Below are 20195 nucleotides of genomic sequence, written 5' to 3'. Positions count from 1 at the left end.
ATGATAGTTTATTAATGACTAAAGGCTCGTATTTCTGTGTGTTTATTATAATTAAGGCTATGAATTCATATTTGATAGAGCAGTCTGAGAGGTGGTAGGCAGCAGCAGGCTCGTAAGCATTCATTCAAACCGAACTTTACTGCATTTGCCAGAGGTCTTAGCAATGCTTCTAGCACAGCGCTGTTTATGTCTTCAAGCCCATCAACTCCTGAGATTAGCCTGGCAATACTAAAGGGCCTATAAGAACATCCAATAGTCAATGTATATGAAATACAAATGGTATAGAGAAATAGTCGACGCATCATAATTCCTATAATTAACTACAACCTAAAACTTCTTAACTGGGAATATTGAACCGCCAGCTTTCATATGTTCTGAGCAAGGAACTTCAACGTTAGCTTTTTTACATGGCACATATTGCACTTTTACTTTCTTCTCCAACACTGTTTTTGTATTATTTTAACCAAATTGAACATGTTTCATTATTTATTTGAGACTAAATAGATTTGATTTATATATTATATGAAATTAAAATATTGTTCATTCAGTATTGTTGTTATTGTCATTATATATATATATATCTCGGCCGATTAATCGGTATCGGCTTTTTTTGGTCCTTCAATAATCGGCATCGGTGTTGAAAAATCATAATCGATTAACCTCTATTATATATGCTACACTATAGTGTGGAATGACTGCAACACTCTCTTCTGTCCAATCAGGCGGTGAAGCCAGTTTATGGGACTTAACAATGAATTCTTCAACTCAGGGTCCAACTCTCGAACAGCTTCAGAAGGTGAGTGCTGGCGCCCTCTGGCTGTGGGAATCTAGTAGTGCTTGTCAAAATGGAAACTCTGTCTAGTAGAGTAGAACCCATAAGGACAGTACAGTCCAAGACATCCCTTTTGCCCCTTTTTCATTTTGAACTTGTTCTTTAAAAACAAAACAATCTGTGTTCCACCCAGCTCCAGCAGGAGAGGAGAGAAGCTGAACTCAGGGCAAAGCGCGAGGAGGAGGAACAGCGCAAGAGGAGGGAAGAGAAGAGGAGGCAGCAGGAGGAGCAGAAGAGGAGGGAGGAGGAGGAGATCTTCAGACGCAAACAGGTGAGCGAGACGGAGGAGGAGAATTACTTTATCTAGCTTTATTTATCTCACAAAGGGCAATTGTGATGGGGCGGTAGTTTGATTGTTGTGTTGGCTGTGTGTATCTGACGCGTGTGTGTGTGTGTTTCCATCTTATGTTGTACCGTACCGTCATACTGTGTGTGTCTTCCTCCAGTGTCGCCAGCAGCAGGAGCTGATCATGAAGCTGCTCCAACAGGCCCCCCAGCAGGGCTCAGGCTCCGGGGTGGGGTCTGGCTGGGGCAGTGGGGGTCTCAACAAGTCAGGGGCCAAGGGCCTCAGTCTGCTTGACATGCAGGAGGCAGAGAGGCTTCTTAAACAGCAGCAGAGAGCCCAGCAGCAGCAGAGAGAACGTGTAAGTAGTTACTAAAAGACACACACACACAGATGGCAAAATAGCATACGTAATAGCATACACACACATGTACGTGTTCTTCAGAATTTATGGGATTACCCATGTTCACTCTGCCTAAGAAAGCCTACTCAAATAGCAAGAGAGGGACTGTGAGCACAGACACGTCATCCACAAATGAGGGAAAATGAGATATATATATATAGCACTCACAGTGAGCACTCACAGTGAGTGGCTGTGAAAATGCTTGTAGACACGATACAAAGCATTAGTGTATTACATTTTATGCTTTTCTGTTGGTTTCCTATCCACTCTGTTCTAATATTGATGTTCCGTCTCCTTTTTCTCTCCTCAGCACCAAGGCCTGTCAATGGGGGTTCCTCCATGGGTCAGTGGGGGGACGGAGGTGCTGTCACGGGCAGCCTGTGGGGAGGCGGAGGGGGGATGGAGGGTAAGGCTGGGGGTGGCATGGGTCTGTGGGATGAGGCAGTGAAGAACCAGACCAGAAGTAGCAGCATGCAGGGACTGAAGAACAGCCGCAGCAGCCCCTCACTCAGGTACTGACAACAGACACACTGACTGTACGAAATATTAAGAACACCTGCTCTTTCCATGACAGACTGACCATGGGAATCCAGGTGAATGCTATGATCCCTTATTGATGTCACTTGTTAAATCAACTTTAATCAGTGTAGATGAAAGGGAGAAGACAAGTTAAATAAGGACTTAAGCTTTGAGACATGGATTGTGTATGTGTGCCATTCAGAGGGTGAATGGTCAAGACAAAATATTTAAGTGCCTTTGAACGGGGTTATGGCGCCCCAGTTTGAGTGTGTCAAGAACTGCAAAGCTGCTGGGTTCTTCCCACACTCACCAGTTTCCTGTTTGTGTCAAGAATGGTCCACCACCCAAAGGACATCGAGCCAACTTGACACAACTGTGGGAGGCATTGGAGACAACATGGGCCAGCATCCCGAGGAACATTTTTGACACCTTGTAGAGTCCATGCCCTGACGAATGGAGGCTGTTCTGAGGGCATAAGGGGGTGCAACTCGAGGTGTTCCTAATGTTTGGTGTTCCTAATGTTTGGTGTTCCTAATGTTTGGTGTTCCTAATGTTTGGTGTTCTGTCTGTCTATACTAGCTACATATTAGGTGTGGGTTCTGAGTGTAAAACTTTCACTCACCTGTCCCTATGAACAGTAAATGGTATTGGTGTGTTTTCATAAATGGTTGTTCAGTGGAGATTCTCTATTGAAAATGCTTTTTAGTCCAAGGGGTACCCGCCCTTATTGTGTAAAGTGTTAATTTAACCTGTACCTCTTTCCCTCTCACTGCAGTGAGCAGTACATGTTGAGTGTGTGTCCAGGTGTCTGTATATTTAAATGTTAAATCTCTCCCTTTTCTGTGTCTTGTGTCCCTCTCTTCCCTCCCTGTAGTGAGCAGTATATGCTAAGCTGTAGGAAGCAGCGAACGGATGAGGAGGACAAGCTGCTGAAGCTGCTGCAGGGCATCAAGACGCCTCAGGATGGGTTCACCACCTGGTGTGAACAGATGCTGCACGCCCTCAACACCCAAGCCAACAACACCTCCTCTCCACTGGACGGTAGTCTATGCTGTTTGTCAGAGTTAACTTGCTTCCTTCTCCACACCCGCTGTCCCTATAGAACAATCAATAGTTCAGCGCTCCTCCTATATCACTCAATCCCCCACCCTGGGCCCGGTTTCCCGATGAGCGATCGAAAGTTGGCTTACGAGAGTTTTGAACGATGCATCGTGTAAATAACGGTCGACGACATCGCACTTGTTTTCCCCAAACGCCACGCAGTGCACTTGTTACAAAGTGAAAGTTAACTGTGTTGTTACAGGAGCTGTCCTGTGCTGGAAAAGTTTCCAGAATATAGGCTGAAGAGCTCACTGTAGCTCTTAAATGATTTATGGCTTCTCAAAGTCATCTTGAAAAGAAGAAAAAAATTGTTACAGTACATTTTCCCTTCGAGAGAAGATGTGTTCTGTAGCCTATTGTGTTTTTAATGTTTGCCATGATGCAATCATAAGTGTCTTGTGCTATTTTGCATGCAATGTTTATGTAAGTTCTGCATTTCCTCAGTATGTGTAAACTATTGAAAATATCAACGTGACCTAAAAATTAGGACAGGATGACAACAGTTTTCGTAATTGCTCAACAAATCATTGTAGCCTAATGGAAGGCAGGAATTGAGCTTCAAGTACAATTAAATTATTAAACCAATTAACCTCTCTAGCGTCCCACCTGGCCACGCTAGCGTCCCACCTGGCCAACATCCAGTGAGATTGCAGAGCGCCAAATTCAAATACAGAAATAGTAATTATAAAAAGTCAGAAAAGATACAACTATTCTACATAGGTTTAAAGATTAACTTCTTGTGAATCCAAACACTGTGTCAGATTTCAAAAATGCTTTACGGCGAAAGCATACCGTACCATTATTTGAGAACATAGCCCAGCAGACAAATCATTACAAACAGTAGCCAGCCAAGTAAAAGAGTTACTTACACAAGTCAGAAATTGAGATAAAATTAATCACTTACCTTTGATGATCTTCATATGTTTGCACTCAGAAGACATAATTTATTCAATAAATGTTCCTTTTGTTCGATAAAGTCTCTCTTTATATCTGAAAACGCGAACAAAATGGAGGTTTTCTTCAGTAATCCACAGGCTCAAACGCAGACACACCAGGCAGACAATAATCCAAATTGTATCCGTAAAGTTTATAGAAACATGTCAAACGATGTTTATATTCAATCCTCATGTTGTTTTTAGCCTAAATAATCAATAATATTTCAACCGGACGACAACAACATCGTCAATATAAAAGGTAAACAAGAAAGGCACTCTCTCAGTCGCGCGCATGAAAAAGCTCTGACACGGCAGGGTCCACTCATTCAGACTGCTCTTACTCCCTCATTTTTCAGAATACAAGCCTGAAACAATTTCTAAAGACTGTTTGCATCTAGTGGAAGGCATAGAGGATCTGCAATTTGTCAATGGATACTGTAATCGCATTGAATAGAAAACTACACAAACAAAAAAAATCCTACTTCCTGAATGGATTTTTCTCAGGTTTTCGCCTGCCAAATCAGTTCTGTTATACGCTGACATTATTTTAACAGTTTTGGAAACTTTAGAGTTTTCTATCCAAATCTACTAATTATATGCATATCCTATCTTCTGGGCCTGAGTAGAAGGCAGTTTAATTTGGGCATGCTTTTCATCCAAAATTCCAAATGCTGCCCCCTACCCTAGAGAAGTTAAAATAATTGCAATAAATAAACATGAAGAAGCAAGTTAAGCGACATTGCCATAGACCTAATATGTTGACCTTCAGGTTATTGGTTAGACTACAGTGAAATGATAATCATTTTGTCCTAATAGATACAAATATTGAAGTGGCTCAGATGTAGCCCAATGGCTTAATACTAGGTACAGTTGAAGTCGGAAGTTTACATACACTTAGGTTGGAGTCATTAAAACTCATTTTACAATCACTCCACAAATTTCTTGTGAACAAACTATAGTTTTGGCAAGTCGGTTAGAACATTTACTTTGCATGACAAAATACATTTTTCCAACAATTGTTTACCAATTTATTTCTATTATAATTCACTGTATCACAATTCCAGTGGGTCAGAAGTTTGCATACACTAAGTTGACTGTGCCTTTAAACAGCTTGGAAAATTACAGAAAATTATGTCATGGCTTTAGAAGCTTCTTATAGGCCAATGACATCATTTGAGTCAATTGGAGGTGTACCTGTGGATGTATTTCAAGTCCTACCTTCAAACTCAGTGCCTTTTTGCTTGACATCATGGGAAAATCAGCCAAGACCTCAGGAAAAAAAACAAATGTGTAGACCTCCACAAGTCTGGTTCTTCCGTGGGAGCAATTTCCAAATGCCTTAAGGTACCACTTTCATCTGTTTAAACAATAGTACACAAGTATAAACACCATGGGACCGCACAGCCGTCATACATCTCAGGAAGGTGACGTGTTCTGTCTCCTTGAGATGAACGTACTTTGGTGCGAAAAGTGCAAATCAATTCCAGAATAACAGCAAATGACCTTGTGAAGATGCTGGAGGAAACCGGTAAAAAAGTATCTATATCCACAGTAAAACGAGTCCTATATCGACATAACCTGAAAGGCCGCTCAGCAAGGAAGAAGCCACTGCTCCAAAACCGCCATAAAAAAAGCCAGACGGTTTGCAACTGCACATGGGGACAAAGATTGTACTTTTTGGAGAAAAGTCCTCTGGTCTGATGAAACAAAAATAGAACTGTTTGGCCATAATGACCATCGTTATGTTTGGAGGAAAAATGGCGAGGCTTGCAAGACAAAGAACACCATCCTCACTGTGCTGCATGGGGGTGGCAGCATCAAGTTGTGGGGGTGCTTTGCTGCAGGAGGGACGGGTGCACATCACAAAATAGATGGCATCATGAGGAAATAAAATTGTGGCTATATTGAAGCAACATCTCAAGATATCAGTTAAAGCTCGGTCGCAAATGGGTCTTCCAAATGGACAATGACCCCAAGCATACTTCCAAAGTTGTGGCAAAATGGCTTAAGGACAACAAAGTCCAGGTGTTAGAGTGGCCATCACAAAGCCCTGACCTCAATCCATAGAAATCTTGTGGGCAGAACTGAAAAAGCGTGTGCGGTCAAGGAGGCCTACAAGCCTGTCTGTTACACCAGCTCGGCAGGAGGAATGGGTGAAAATTCACCTAACTTATTGTGGGAAGGCTGCCCAAAACGTTTGACCCAAGTTAAGCGATTTAAAGGCAATGCTATCGAGTTCTAATTTAGTGTATGTAAACTTCTGACCCACTGGGAATGTGATGAAAAAACTATAAGCTCTACTATTCTGACATTCCACGTTCTTAAAATAAAGTGGTGATCCTAATTGACCTAAAACAGGGAATTTTTACGAGGATTACATGTCAGGAATTGTGAGAACAGAGTTTAAATGTATTTGGCTAAGGTATATGTAAACTTCTGACTTCAACTGTAGGTCTATTAATTGCACAATCCATACCAGTCAAAGTTTGGACACACCTACTTATTCCAGGGTTTTTCTTTATGTTTTACTATTTTCTACATTGTGGTATAATAGTTAAAGACAAACTATGAAATAACACGTTGTAACCTAAAATGTGTTAAACAAAAAAATATATTTGATATTTGGGATTCTTCAAAGTAGTCACCCCTTGCCTTGATGACAGCTTTGAACACCCTTGGCATTCTCTAAACCAGCTTCATGAGTTAGTCACCTGGAATGCGTTTCAATTAACTGTTGTGCCTTGTTTAAAAGTTTATTTGTGGAATTTCTTTCCTCCTTAATCCGTTTGAGCCAATCAGAAGTTGTGACAAGGTAGGGTTGGTATACAGAAGATGGACTTGGTCTTTTACCAAATAGGGCTATGTTATGGCAAGAAAAGCTCAAATAAGCAAAGAGAAACGACAGTCTATTTAAACAAAATGCATATATCTATTTATTTAACCAGGTAGGCCAGTTGAGAACAATTTCTCATTTACAAATGCGACCTGGCCAAGAAAGCAAAGCAGTGCGACACAGAGTTGCACATGGAATAAACAAACGTACAATCAATAACACAATAGAATAAAAGTCTATATACAGTGTGTGCAAAGGGCGTGAGGAGGTAAGGCAATAAATAGGCCATTGTAGCGAAGTAATTACAATTTAGCAAATGAACACTTGACTGATAGATGTGCAGATGATTATGTGGAAGTAGAAATACTGGTGTGCAAAACAGTAAATAAAAACTATGGGTATGGGGTAGGTAGATTGGATGGGCTATTTACAGATGGGCTGTGTTCAACTGCAGCGATTGGTTAGCTGCTCAGATAGCTGATGTTTAAAGTTGGTGAGGGAGATAAGTCTCCAACTTCAACTATTTTTTTTTAAATTTTTCCCACAATTATTTCCAGTCATTGGCAGCAGAGAACTGGAAGGCGGCCAAAGGAGGTGTTGGCTTTGTGGATGACCAGGGAGAGAGACCTGCTGGAGTGCGTGCTACGGTTGGGTGTTATGGTGACCAGTGAGCTGATAAGGTAGAGCTTTACCTAGCAAAGACTTATAGATGACCTGGAGCCAGTGGGTCTGGCGACGAATATGTAGCAAGGGCCAGCCGACAAGAGCATACAGGTCGCAGCATACAGGTCGCCAGACACCTAGATATTTGTAGTTGTCCACATATTCTAGGTCAGAACCGTCCAGAGTAGTGATGCTAGTCGGGCGGGGGTGCGGGCAGCTATTCGTTGAAAAGCATGCATTTTGTTTTACTAGCGTTTTAAGAGCAGCTGGAGAAAACAGAAGGAATGTTGTATGGCATTGAAGCTTGTTTGGAGGTTTGTTAACTTCTTTAGGGTAGGGGGCAGCTTTGGGAATTTTGGTTGAAAAGCGTGCCCAAATTAAACTGCCTGCTACCCAGCCATAAAAGCTAGAATATGCATATAATTAGATTTGGATAGAAAACACTCTGACATTTCTAAAACCGTTTGAATGATGTCTGTGAGTATAACAACTCGTATGGCAGGTAAAAACCTGAGAAAAAATCCAACCAGGAAGTGGGAAATCTGAGGTTTGTAGTTTTTCAACTCTTGGCCCATCTATTAAACAGTGTCTATAGGGTAAATATTGCACTTCCTACGGCTTCAACTAGATGGCAACGGTCTTTGGAACCTTGTTTGATGCTTCTACTGTGAAGTTGGGGCGAATGAGTCAGAGGTCTGCCAGAGAGGCATGAGCTGGCCACGCTCGTTCACGTGAGAGTTAGCTTGCGTTCCATTGCAATTCTGAAGACAAAGGAATTCTCCGGGTTGGAACATTATTGAAGATTTATGTTAAAAACATCCTAAAGATGGAGAGAATCAATCGTTTGACATGTTTCTATGGACTGTAGCGGAACTTTTTGACTTTTCGTCTGCTCCTAGTGATCGTCGTGAATTTGGAATACTGGGCTAAACGCGCGAACAAAAAGGAGGTATTTGGACATAAATGATGGACATTATCGAACAAAACAAACATTTATTGTGGAACTGGGATTCCTGGGAGTGCATTCTGATGAAGATCATCAAAGGTACGTGAATATTTATAATGCTATTTCTGACTTCTGTTGACTAACATGGCAGATATCTGTTTGGCTTGATTTGTTGTCTGAGCGCTGTACTCAGATTATTGCATGGTTTGCTTTTTCCATAAAGTTTGAAATCTGACACAGCGGTTGCATTAAGGGGAAGTGGATCTACAATTCCATGCATAACAGTTGTATCTTTTAGCAATGTTTTTCTGTAAATTGATGTGGCTCTGCAAAATTACCAGATGTTTTGGAACTACTGAACATAACGCGCCAATGTAAACTCAGATTTTTGGATATAAATATGAACTTTACCGAACAAAACATACATGTATTGTGTAACATGAAGTCCTATGAGTGTCATCTGATGAAGATCATCAAAGGTTTCATTTTATCTCTATTTCTGCTTTTTGTGACTCTTCTCGTTGGCTGGGAAAATGGCTGTGTTTTTCTGTGACTTGGCTCTGACCTAACATAATCGTTTGGTGTGCTTTCGTCGTAAAGCCTTTTTGAAATCGGACACTGTGGCTGGATTTACAACAAGTGTATCTTTAAAATGGTGTAAAATACTTGTATGTTTGAGGAATTTTATTATGAAATTTCTGTTGTTTTGAATTTGGCGCCCTGCAGTTTCACTGGCTGTTGACGAGGTGGGACGCTAGTGACATCGTTGATATATACAGAGAAGAGAGTCGGCCCGAGAATTGAACCCTGTGGTACACCCATGGAGACTGCCAGAGATCCGGACAATAGGCACTCCAATTTAACACCCTGAACTCCATCTGAGATGTTGTTGGTGTTAGAATTACCAGCTTCAGATTGCAGCCCAAATAAATGTTTCACAGAGTCCAAGTAACAGAAACATCTCAACATCAACTGTTCAGAGGAGAATCAGGAGAACTGCGTGAATCAGGCATTCATGGTCAAATTGCTGCAAAGAAACCACTACTAAAGGACACCAATAAGATGAAAATACTTGCTTTTGCCAAGAAATATGAGCAATGGACATTAGACTGGTGGAAATATGTCCTTTGGTCTGAGTCCAAATGTGATATTTTTGGTTCTAACTGCCGTGTCTTAGTGAGACGCAGAGTAGATGAACGGATGCTCTCCGCATGTGTGGTTCCCACCATGGCACATGGAGGAGGAGGTGTGGGGGTGCTTTGCTGGTGACACTGTCTGTGATTTTATTTAAAATTCAAGGCACACTTTACCTGGATGGCTGCCACAGCATTCTGCAGCAATACGCCATCCCATCTGGTTTGCACTTTGTCCTGTTGAAAAACAAATGATAGAGGGACTATGACCCGACATACCTCCAGGCTGTATAAGGGCTATTTGACCAATAAGTAGCGTGATGGAGTGCTGCATCAGATGACCTGGCCTCCACAATCACCTGACCTCAACCCATTTGGGATGAGTTGGACTACAGAGTGAAGGAAAAGCATCAACAAGTGCTCTGCATATGTGGGAACTCCTTCAAGACGGTTGGAAATGAATTCCTTGGGAAGCTGATTGAGAGAATGCATAGCTTTCATCAAGGCATGGTGGTAGCCTAGTGGTTAGAGCGTTGGACTAGTAACCGAAAGGTTGCAAGATCGAATTTCCGAGCTGACAAGATACAAATCTGTCGTTCTTCCCCTGAAAAAGAAAGAAGCTCTTGAATGAGTAGGGGTATCCAAACTTTTGACTGGTACTGTACATGAAAGTGATGTCAATATTTAGCCTTATCTTCCTATAATATGAATTGGTTCTCGGTTTTTACTTAAAAAAAAAGAAAGGTTTCCTTGCTTCGCTTGTTTATAATATTGCAAACATTTTAGGCTATTTATGTTGAGAAATATTACATTTTCAGCGTTTACAGAGAAACATTTTCATTCTATGTTTAGCAGATGTTTTCTGTATGTAAAGTGATGCGGCAGGGCAAACGGTTATCTAAAGATACACTTAGCTGTTCGATAAGTGGTCTGAGGCAGGCGTTAGATTACGAGCGATTTCAAGTGTAACATTTATAAAGACTGTTTTGGGAAAGATGCTCTTCCGTCGGTTCTAACGACGAACTCATGCTTAAGATCGATGTATCCTTTAATTTGTTTCGGCACAGCAAATTTCAGGTCTGCAGGGCACAAACTTGAATGTTGTGAAAATTCTGTGCAACTTCGAGCGCACGTTTACTGTGAACACTGAGGCTGTACCTGCTTTAAATGTAGTTTTAACACTGGTCGAGTAGTCTACCGTGGCTATTTGATCATAATGTAGGCTTACCAGAGTGGCCTACCATCAAAAACAATGGAGAAAATGCATCTCATAACATCTTAACACGGAAATAGCCTACAGTAGCAGCCAATGTGTGGTGTTTAATGTAGGCCTACATTCCATGAGACTTGTGGGAAAAAACATGCGGGGCTTGACATTAATTTTTTATCCACTTGCCCTTCAGAGGTGACTGAAAATGTTGTTTGATGCAAGAAACCACATTGCAAAATAAAATGCATTATTATTCCCATGCCGTTATTACAGATAGTGAGACAAATTATGCTACCTGCTGCCTATTGGCTACTGAGCTTATTCAAGCCTGTGTCAAAATACAACACTGCCCGTTTAAGACAAATCTCTTTACCTGACTCTTTTCAAAGATGTCTAGAAATGTACACGTTTTGTGCTCTTGTAGGAAGCAATCACTCCCCTTTACTGATTACAAATGACCTATAACTGGGCTAATAACTCACTAACTAGCAAAGGATATGAACTAAATGTGCACACGTGGCTACAATCACCTCTTGCTTTGATCTCAAAAACAAGCGTACCTACTCACGACTGCTCATAGGTCTACTACAGCTCTGATTGGTTATGCCGCACAGGTCTGTGTTGAGCGTGTCAGTGCAACAGACTCCTACTTTGATGCGTTCTGCCTACAACAGAATCTCTTGCGTAGTTAGTTTTTGTTTCGGTATGTTGCATTGAAAGTGGCTTATAATTGCCTTGATTCGATCACAATTGCCACAGTGAAGGGAAACGTTGATTGTGTTAACTTACAGTGAAAACTCTCGTGCTTCTCTCCATGGGTTGCTACTGTGTTACTCGCCCCGGGAGAGCTGCGCAGGATTCTCGGGGCTACTGCGCACCCGCACAGAGCTTAGAGGGAACATTGATGTTTTGGGAAACCGGGCCCTTGTCTATAGCCTCATTAAGTTTTTTTTTTTTCTCCCATCTTTCCAGATTTGAGGCTTTCCATTCACTCTCTTCTGTCTGTTTTGTCCCCATGGGATCTATGCTTATCTTATCACCATGTGTGTCCAGTGTCCACCATCGTGGCGTACCTGAAGGAGGTGGAGTCTCCCTACGAGGTCCATGACTTTATCCGCTCCTACCTGGGAGACACCATGGAAGCCAAAGAGTTCGCCAAGCACTTCCTGGAGCGCCGTGCCAAACAGAAACAGAACCTGCAGCGGCAGCAGCAGCAGGTGTGTGTGTGTGTGTGTGTGTGTGTGTGAGAACTTATAGCTTTGAGGATGCCTTGGTTCATATTATGATCTGCCGTTCGCCCTGTCCTCTCTTCTTCACCCAGCTATCAAAGGAAGTAGCAGGGCTGGCCATGAGCAACTTCCCTCTGCCGGTAAGACTTGTTTCTCACAAGTCTCCCTGCTATGCGTGACACTCACCTTAGTGGATCCCTCATAACTCCTCCTCCTATCTGTCTCCAGGACTCCATGCGGGGAGTGAGCCCCAGCACCCTGCAGTCCATGTTCCAGGCTGCCCAGATGGGGAAGGGAGGGCTGTACGACACCCAGGGGGCCATGAAGAAGAAGAAACAGCCTGTGGTGCTGCACTCTGACCCCAGCATCTTAGGTAGGACTGGCCTCTTCAGCCTACTGACACCTGTTACATAGTGTACTTATTACATCCTTACATGTACCTGAATATGACCTGTGGCCACCCAACTCATGGAAACTGCATACCTGATGGATGTTCTCATTGGCTGCTGGGAGGCTGTTCATAGCTCTAACTGATTGAACTGCTCTATGCGTTCCCACATCCATCTATCTTCCCTCTCCTTTTCCATCCTCCTACTTTTCTCTTTCCCTCCATCTCTCTCCCTCCTGACTGCAGGGTACTCATACCACAATGCGGGCGAGCGTCTGAGCCTGAATGAGATGGAGATGGTGGAGGATTACTGATCCAGATCTGATCAGCGGCAATAGCTACTACCTGAGGCCTTCTGTCTACTAATCAGACAAATCTGATGACGAATGTGCACTGCTTGAAGGGAGGGGGGGATGGGGGAGAGGAGGAAGAGGGGGGAGAAAGAGGAGGATAGGAGAGAGAGATGGGGTAGAAAGGGGGGGGGATGGGGAACAGAGAGAAGGGGAGAGGGAGGGGGATGAAGATAATGGCGGGGAGAGAGAGAAGGGGAGAACTTGTATGGGGAGAGGGAGGAGAGGATTGTATCTCCCTGCCCTTGAAAAGAGAAAGGCTCCCCTGCTTACAATCGTTCACTTGAGTAGGGAGCGTGATGTGGTGGGGGAAAGAGGAATGATGGGTATCCCTTGGCACTTATAAGACTAAGCACCTTAAACTGAACTAATGCACTTTATTATTAAGAGGGGATTTGAATAGGGTTTTTGTTGTCAGTGTACGTACGGTGTGTGTGTATTGAATCTACACAAGATGCTGTACGTATACACGTGAAAATCTGAACTGGAAGGGTAAGGTGAGGTGTAAGGTTGGTGGGATAGATTCACTGGGAGGGGGAACTCAAAGATAGAGGGGACCTTTTTATTTTGAAACCTTATCAGAAAAACAAATCCTTTCTTGAAAGACAAACACTGTTGTTTTTTTTACAATACATTTATATGAAAAGTAAAGCTATTACAAAAAAAATTCATAAAAAAAACTTGAAGATTTGCACTTGTGTTAAAAAAAACGAAGATAAAAAAATAGAAAAACAAATGGGGTTAGAGATTAATATTTCTGTGTATGCGTGTGCGTGTGCGTGTGTGTGTGTGTGTATTGTGCAGACTAGTATGTTTCTAATGTCTGTTATGTTTTCTCCATTGCTTACCAAGATGTTTGAACACATACCAGGCCATTATGTCATTTTGTTCAAATAAGAATTGATGTTTTTTCCATGAGTAGACGTGTCCTCTTGTACAGAGGGGCTTTCTTTGTATCTACATGTGTATGATTGTGTGTGTGACAGTGGGGGCAATGGCACAACACATCCTTTCTCTCACCAGCTCTTCATCCCCAGAGAAACGTATTCGAAATACAGACATTTGTAGAGGAGGATTATGGCTTTGCGCTCCTTCATATGCTGTTAAAGCACCACTTGTTTCTGGGGTGTTTTGGGGTACGGCTGATGGTGCAGTGCCCCTCCCCGCTGTCTTCTCTCAGCCACGGTGTGTGTGTGTGTGTGTGTGTGTGTGTGTGTGTGTGTGTGTGTGTGTGTGTGTGTGTGTGTGTGTGTGTGTGCATGCATATTTGTGCCTAAGAACTCTGAAAGGGTGAATGGGATGGAGGAAATGTTCAATGGCCATTGAGACATTTTACTTGTTATGGTTATGTTAAGCGCTCTGTATAGCCCGTGTATGTCAATCATATATCCTAATATTTCAGGTTTAGTCTGGGGATTATGATTGATTGGAGGGTTAGTCCAGTTTAGTTTTCCTGGGATGTGATCACGTTGCCTTGTCAGTTCTCTTTAACTTGCGTGTGAAAGGTGTGCGGTTTCAGATTCTGCTCAAAACAATTAGCATCACACTGTCCATGTACAGGATGGTGCACAAAATGTTAGCATATTCTTGTGTTACTTATTCATTGCTATTGTTGATGATGACGTTTCTTTTTTAGGAATATAAATGAAAATACACACATGAATAATCAGTTTTAAAAAAAAAAAGTATTTGGACTGCGATTATGATGAGCACTGCTATTTTTTTTATTTTTTTTATCCCTTAATTGAGTTTTTGTTGCATTACAGCCATGTGAAGTGCGTTTGTTATTTCTTTCTTAAGAAAACATTGAATGTATTCCCCAAAAAGTCAACAAAAAAAAATGTGATATGGGATTTTTTTCCTCCACAAAATGTCTAAAAATGGAATCTAAAAAAAAAAACTAAAAATCTAAGATTGAAGAGGTCGGCGAGTTCTTTACTCTTTTCTTTTTTTACACAAAAGAGGAAGAACTCGGGCTACAGTTGAACACACTGCCTCTGCAATCCTGTTCGTACAAAAACAATATTACTATGAAAAAATAAAGAACAGACTCTTTACTATTCCTTACTGGAGTTTTGGTTGTTTACAAAACACACGGATTTCTGTGGGTGCAGTTTTTTTGGGGGTTAGGGTGGATAGTGGGTAAGGGCAGGGTTTTGCAAGTGCGCTTCTGCAAAATGGACATTCAGTGGCCTATGATGTTTTGGCGGGAAGGAAGAAGGACATCACAATGTGACCCTTTAGTGGATGTGGCTCTTTTGTAACTGACTGATCATCAAGGAGTGCAGGCGAAAAATCAAAGATTGTCATTTTTTTTTTTTTTTACTGCCTGTATTGTAACTCAAGGACTAAGTGTTTCTGTTCGTGGAGTAGAAAACTTAATCAAAAAGCAGAAACAGCAGAGGAGTTTTTGGTACTTAGAACATGCATAAAGGAAACAACAATATCATTGCTTTAATAGAGAAGTCTCCTGGAGTAAAAACATGGAGTACCATTTTTTTTTTTTTTGCTCCTTGAACATGTAAACGAAACAAAGATGGACAAACCCGTGAGGAGTGGTTGAGAATAAAGGAAATGTAAGATTTTGTAAAACCTTACATACAAATGACATTGACCTCAAATCTACCATTGCATTCAATTGGACCGTGTGCAGGCAGAATTATTTTTCCTTTTTTGTTTAAAAGGGGTCTCAGGGTGTGCAGTGGGGGTATTTTAACCCTGCGATGAGGGGTAATGAAAGGATACTACTAGTATGATCTCTGGGGGACACCCATCATCCCTCGTCAACACTCACTGTTGACGAGGGCTGCCCCGACCACTCTCACTATGCACTTTGGTTCATTCAAACTGTGAGATGCCATCACATTTGGGATAGGAGCACAGAAATATTTTAGTACAAAGGGAGGGTTTAACAAGAAATGTAACTTTGACTGAGTTAATACCGTCTCACTGAAAACAAGATTTTCAAAACAAAAGACAGGAACACGCCTTCTTCCTCCTGTACATAACCATATTTTTGTATTAGGCCTAACTTTAAACAAGATCACTTGGACAAAACTGCAAGGCTTGATATACAAACTATCAGAATAAGGAAATTCACGAGACATTGATTTACAGAGTGAATAACCCTGTGGTAAATGAATTACCTGGAAATTCCCCAAACTTTGCCAGTAGCCCTGTATGTCTTCAGGGATAGGGAAAGAAAAGACTTAACATGGATGGAGCTGGGGACTGCAGGGACTCCCAAGACTGAATGATGATCGCTGCTGCAGAGCCCAGCCCAGAGTGTTTGACCAACTGGCACCAGCCAATGGAGAAGGCAGGGGAGAGACAGTCAGGCGGATGTATCAGTGGACCTGCTGCCCAGATGCCCCCTCCCCAACCTTCTGTCACCTAGCCACTGCCTGGAGATTGATCACGAGCTGACAGCAAGAAGACAACCATCATATGGGTAAGAGTGTATTTCTATCTATTTAATGTGTATAGTGAATATATGGACTGTGTAATGTTGGGAACTGTCTTTGTGAAAATTCTGTTTTCAGTAATGTTTAATTTGGAAATCTTCATTCCTCTCCGTCTCTTGCCCTCACTCCCTCTCTCCCCATCTCCCATCATTCTCACTGGCTCTCATTCCACAGGGTCCTCACTGTTCCTAACTGCCCTCTGCTGGAGAGGAGATGGAGAAGCTCCTCAGCCCTTTCTTCTGCCACTCCTCCACTGCACCCCTGGTGGTGAAAGAGCAGGAACCACATCAGGTGCAGTAGCAGAGGACCTGGAACAGTGGAAAAACTGACCACACACACACAGAGCTTTACACGCATGTCCATGCAGCATTCTCAAATACTCTCTTTTCAAGAACCACATTCTTGAAAACCACATTCAAACACACACAAAAGCAGAAAGGCTCAATACCATACACTTGAGTTTTGACTGCTATGTAAATAATATAAAAGTATTTTCTTTTTTCTGTTCAACATGCCTTAACTGTGGCGATCCGCCTTTGTGTGGCAAACTCGAAAACATATATTAACAATAAGAGTGAAAGCCAGTTGGAGAACCTGATAAGGACTATAGCATTTGAATAAGGGGGGGTGGTGTCAATGTTCTACTTACCGGGACAGCGTTTTATTGGCCAACAATACTGCTGTATGTTACTTTATTTCTGTCCAGCATCTATGGCAACAAAGTAGAACTGAAGGCAATCCCTGAGGACGATGATTAAGACTGATGGTTTGCCTTTTTTCAAAGCAAGATTAACTGTTCTGTTATCCAGTTTTAAATGCCCAAACATGTAGCTGAAGATGCAGGCTGAGGAATCTGAAGCCTGTGTATTATGGAGCTGAGCTGACCAGGAAGGGTGTGTTAAATAGATCCATATGTTCCTTTACAGTTCTACACAGTGCCCCACTACATATTACTGTGTACCCCATCACTGCAGTCATTTTTTTTGACCCAATGATTTTTGACAGTTTGAGACTTGATTTGAAAGAAGTGTTTTTATCCTATTGAGGACCACCCATTTAAAATTAAGGATATACAGTGACCTCTGTAGTTATTGGGGTGTTGAAGCATTTCTTTCTTATTTTGGCTCTGCACTCCACCAGTTTGATTTTAAATCAAACAATTATGAGCTTAAAGCATAGGTTCTCTGCTTTTATTTGAGGGTATTGAAATGGTTCCACCATTTAGAAACGACAACACTCTTTATGCATAGTCACCCCTATTTCAAGGGACCAAATGTATTGGGACAAATTCACCTATGTGTATTAATGTAGTGAAAAGTGAAACATTTGGTCCCATATTCATAGCACGTGATGGTTACATCAGCAATGTGACTACAAACTTGTTGGATGCATTTGCTTTTTGTTTTGGTTGTTTCGGATTAATTTGTGCCCAATAGAAATGAATGGTAAATGTGTTGTCATTTGGAATCACTTTTATTGTAAATAGGAATATAAGAATTATTTTTCTAAACACTTCTACATTAATGTGGATGCTACCATTATTACAGATAATCCTGAATGAGTCATGAATAATGATGATGGAGATCATACCCGCTAGACATGCACACCAATACAATAACAGGAGGTTAGCATTTTTGGGAGGTATGATATTTGTGCGTTTTTAACTCTCCTCATTATTCACAATTCATTCAGAATTATCGGTATTCATGGAAGCATCCACATTCATGAAGTGTTTGTAAACATTCTTATTAACAATGAAAAGTGATTCTAAAATGACCCAACACATTTACCATGAATTTCTTTTGGGCACAAAGTAATTTGAAACACAACCAAAACAAACAGCAAATGCATCCAACTAATTTGTTTAGTCACAAGCTTGATGTAGCCATTGTGTGCTATGAATATGGGACCAAATATTTCACTTTTTACTATAATACACACGTAAGTGAATTTTTCCCAATACTTTTGGGACGATGTATAAAAAGTGTTGTCATTTGTAAATGGTGAAACCAATATGTACACAAATGCCCTCAAATAAAATCAGAGAATGTATAGTTTAACCTTGTAGTAATTGTTCGATTTCAAATCCAAACTTTTGGAGTATAGAGCCATAAGAACAAAAAATGCTTCACTGTTCCAATAATGAGAGGGCACTGTATCTCTTCTTGGTGGTCCTCTGAGTAGATTATCTTTGTGGATTGTCTATTTGACACTTTGATTACTGACCATTGTACAGATGATGTCCTCATATATATTAGAAGCATCTTACTAACGTTATTGAATGGCTGTGTATGTTACTTGTATGCATGCCATCTATGCAGTTGATCATGGGTTTGTCTGTCTCTTTTTAATAGAAACAGGTTTTCAATGGAGAAGCTCAATTCTTCCCCTGTCAGTCAGGTTGAATTGATTAATTGTTTTGTAAGTGTTTTCCAAATGCTTCGGTTGGTCAAACAAATGAATATTAACTTTGGGAGATGAGACCCTCTACTTTGAGTGGAAAATGTGTTTCATTTTTTTAAAGTTAGCATTGTCTTTGTTGGAGTAATTGTTGGTCACCTGTTCTGTCTTTCTGTTAATCATTGAAGTTCAAAGTGATTGATGTTTTGGCACTGTGATGCCCCTGGGTGAGATTGCCATGCCTTTGATGTATGAATTCCATAAAAATGTATGATTCATTAACAAACCGATTTTGATCAAATTATATCCATTTTCTTTTTCACCCAAATGGTCGGCTCAGTTCCATCGCTTAAACGTTTTCAATATTTTAGAGATAAGTAACATAAAAACAAATGCGTTCAGAACAATAACCTAAAAAGTGTAAATAGTTTGGGTTTTGTTGGTTTGACTAGAACAAAAAATTATTAAATAAATTGCATTTAACAATGGATTTGACTGACTGTTTCTGCTATGTTTCTGTTCTTACTATCAATTGTTATTCATTTTACTCAGACAAACTCATAAAATGGAACATGCCTAACTATACTGAACAAAAATATAAATGCAACATGTAACAATTCCAAAGATTTTACTGAGTTCCAGTTCATATTGTGGCAGCCCAGGGGAGTCAGAGGTGAAACTCACAAAATAAGATGTCGGGAGACCGTTTTGAGGTGCTCAAACAAAGGTTGTTCTTTAAGGTTGGGAGGAATACAACTGAAAGGCCTCTCGGGTAACGGGTGGGTCACTTGGTGTCCGGTGTGGCAGCAGGTTTGCTTCCTTTCGGGGGAAAGAAAGGGAAGTGAGAGAGACAGGTGAGTCAAACATTGCCTAGTATCTTCTTTGGCGTCTGATCGAGGTGCTTATCATACTCGCTCCGGTTCTTCTGAAGTCTAGGCGTACCCTCTGCCTGTCTGCCCGAGTGACTACACCTCTACTTCTACTGGTGGGACCAATTCCAAGTGCCAATTGGTTGCAGCACCTGGACTGAATAGTAATTGTGTTGAATCAACAGCCCCAGTTGGTGCCTGTCCATGGTGCTGACTCACCTTGGCTCTCTAGTCCTCTGGAGCTGACCAAGGCCCTGCTCCTTTCTTTGCAGCTCCCTGCTGGCCCCCGGGTTGCCACAATATGCACTGTAAGAGCTTTCGCACTCAAGACCACTGCACTGTAAGAATTGTAAAGGATTTGGCCATGTTTCAAGTGTGTGCAGACAGAGTATGCTGAATAACTAGAAGGCTGACGGTCGAGATCATGATCCTGAGTTCCTGGAGTGCCCTGTAAGGGTGAAAGAGATTGATCTGGTAAAAGTTAGATCGGTCAAACAAAGGCTATTAATAGAATTGAGAAAACATGGAGTGATGCTAGTGAAGACATGGTAGTGGATGCACTACAGCCTGTTGTAAATGTTTGCTGCCAGCCGAAAGATTGGATTTTGTGGCGTTCATTGCCACAGTTATAAACTGT

At 41.5% G+C, this 20195-nt stretch overlaps 1 protein-coding gene and 1 long non-coding RNA gene across 4 annotated transcripts in view; both read left to right on the top strand.

Moving 5' to 3' along the window:
* The window catches only part of LOC135510518 (GRB10-interacting GYF protein 1-like), a 32307-nt gene extending 19430 nt beyond the window's left edge, over positions 1 to 12877 (top strand). For 2 of the 3 annotated variants that reach the window (XR_010451129.1, XR_010451128.1), the window contains exons 17-21: positions 723 to 796; positions 966 to 1103; positions 1279 to 1476; positions 1829 to 2030; positions 2912 to 3033. Coding sequence is in view for 1 of the 3 variants with exons in the window: in XM_064931519.1 (XP_064787591.1) it covers positions 723 to 796; positions 966 to 1103; positions 1279 to 1471; positions 1853 to 2030; positions 2912 to 3078; positions 11912 to 12075; positions 12180 to 12227; positions 12316 to 12460; positions 12722 to 12789 (1175 nt within the window). In the remaining 2 variants the exon portion in view is untranslated. Of the gene's footprint in view, positions 1 to 722; positions 797 to 965; positions 1104 to 1278; positions 1477 to 1828; positions 2031 to 2911; positions 3079 to 11911; positions 12076 to 12179; positions 12228 to 12315; positions 12461 to 12721 lie in introns of those variants that run through there. The other variant, XM_064931519.1, reaches the window with a different exon arrangement.
* An 11-nt stretch (positions 12878 to 12888) lies between these two features.
* On the top strand, positions 12889 to 19177 carry LOC135510520 (uncharacterized). The gene is made up of 2 exons (XR_010451130.1): positions 12889 to 16276; positions 16464 to 19177. It is a non-coding gene; the product is annotated as an uncharacterized LOC135510520 (long non-coding RNA).
* Positions 19178 to 20195: the final 1018 nt, after the last annotated feature.

Source organism: Oncorhynchus masou, chromosome 23 (genome assembly GCF_036934945.1).
Source record: "Oncorhynchus masou masou isolate Uvic2021 chromosome 23, UVic_Omas_1.1, whole genome shotgun sequence".
NCBI classification, from domain to species: Eukaryota; Metazoa; Chordata; class Actinopteri; order Salmoniformes; family Salmonidae; genus Oncorhynchus; species Oncorhynchus masou.
The sequence above is the reverse complement of the archived record's forward strand: the minus strand, read 5'-3'. Positions and strand labels throughout refer to the sequence as shown.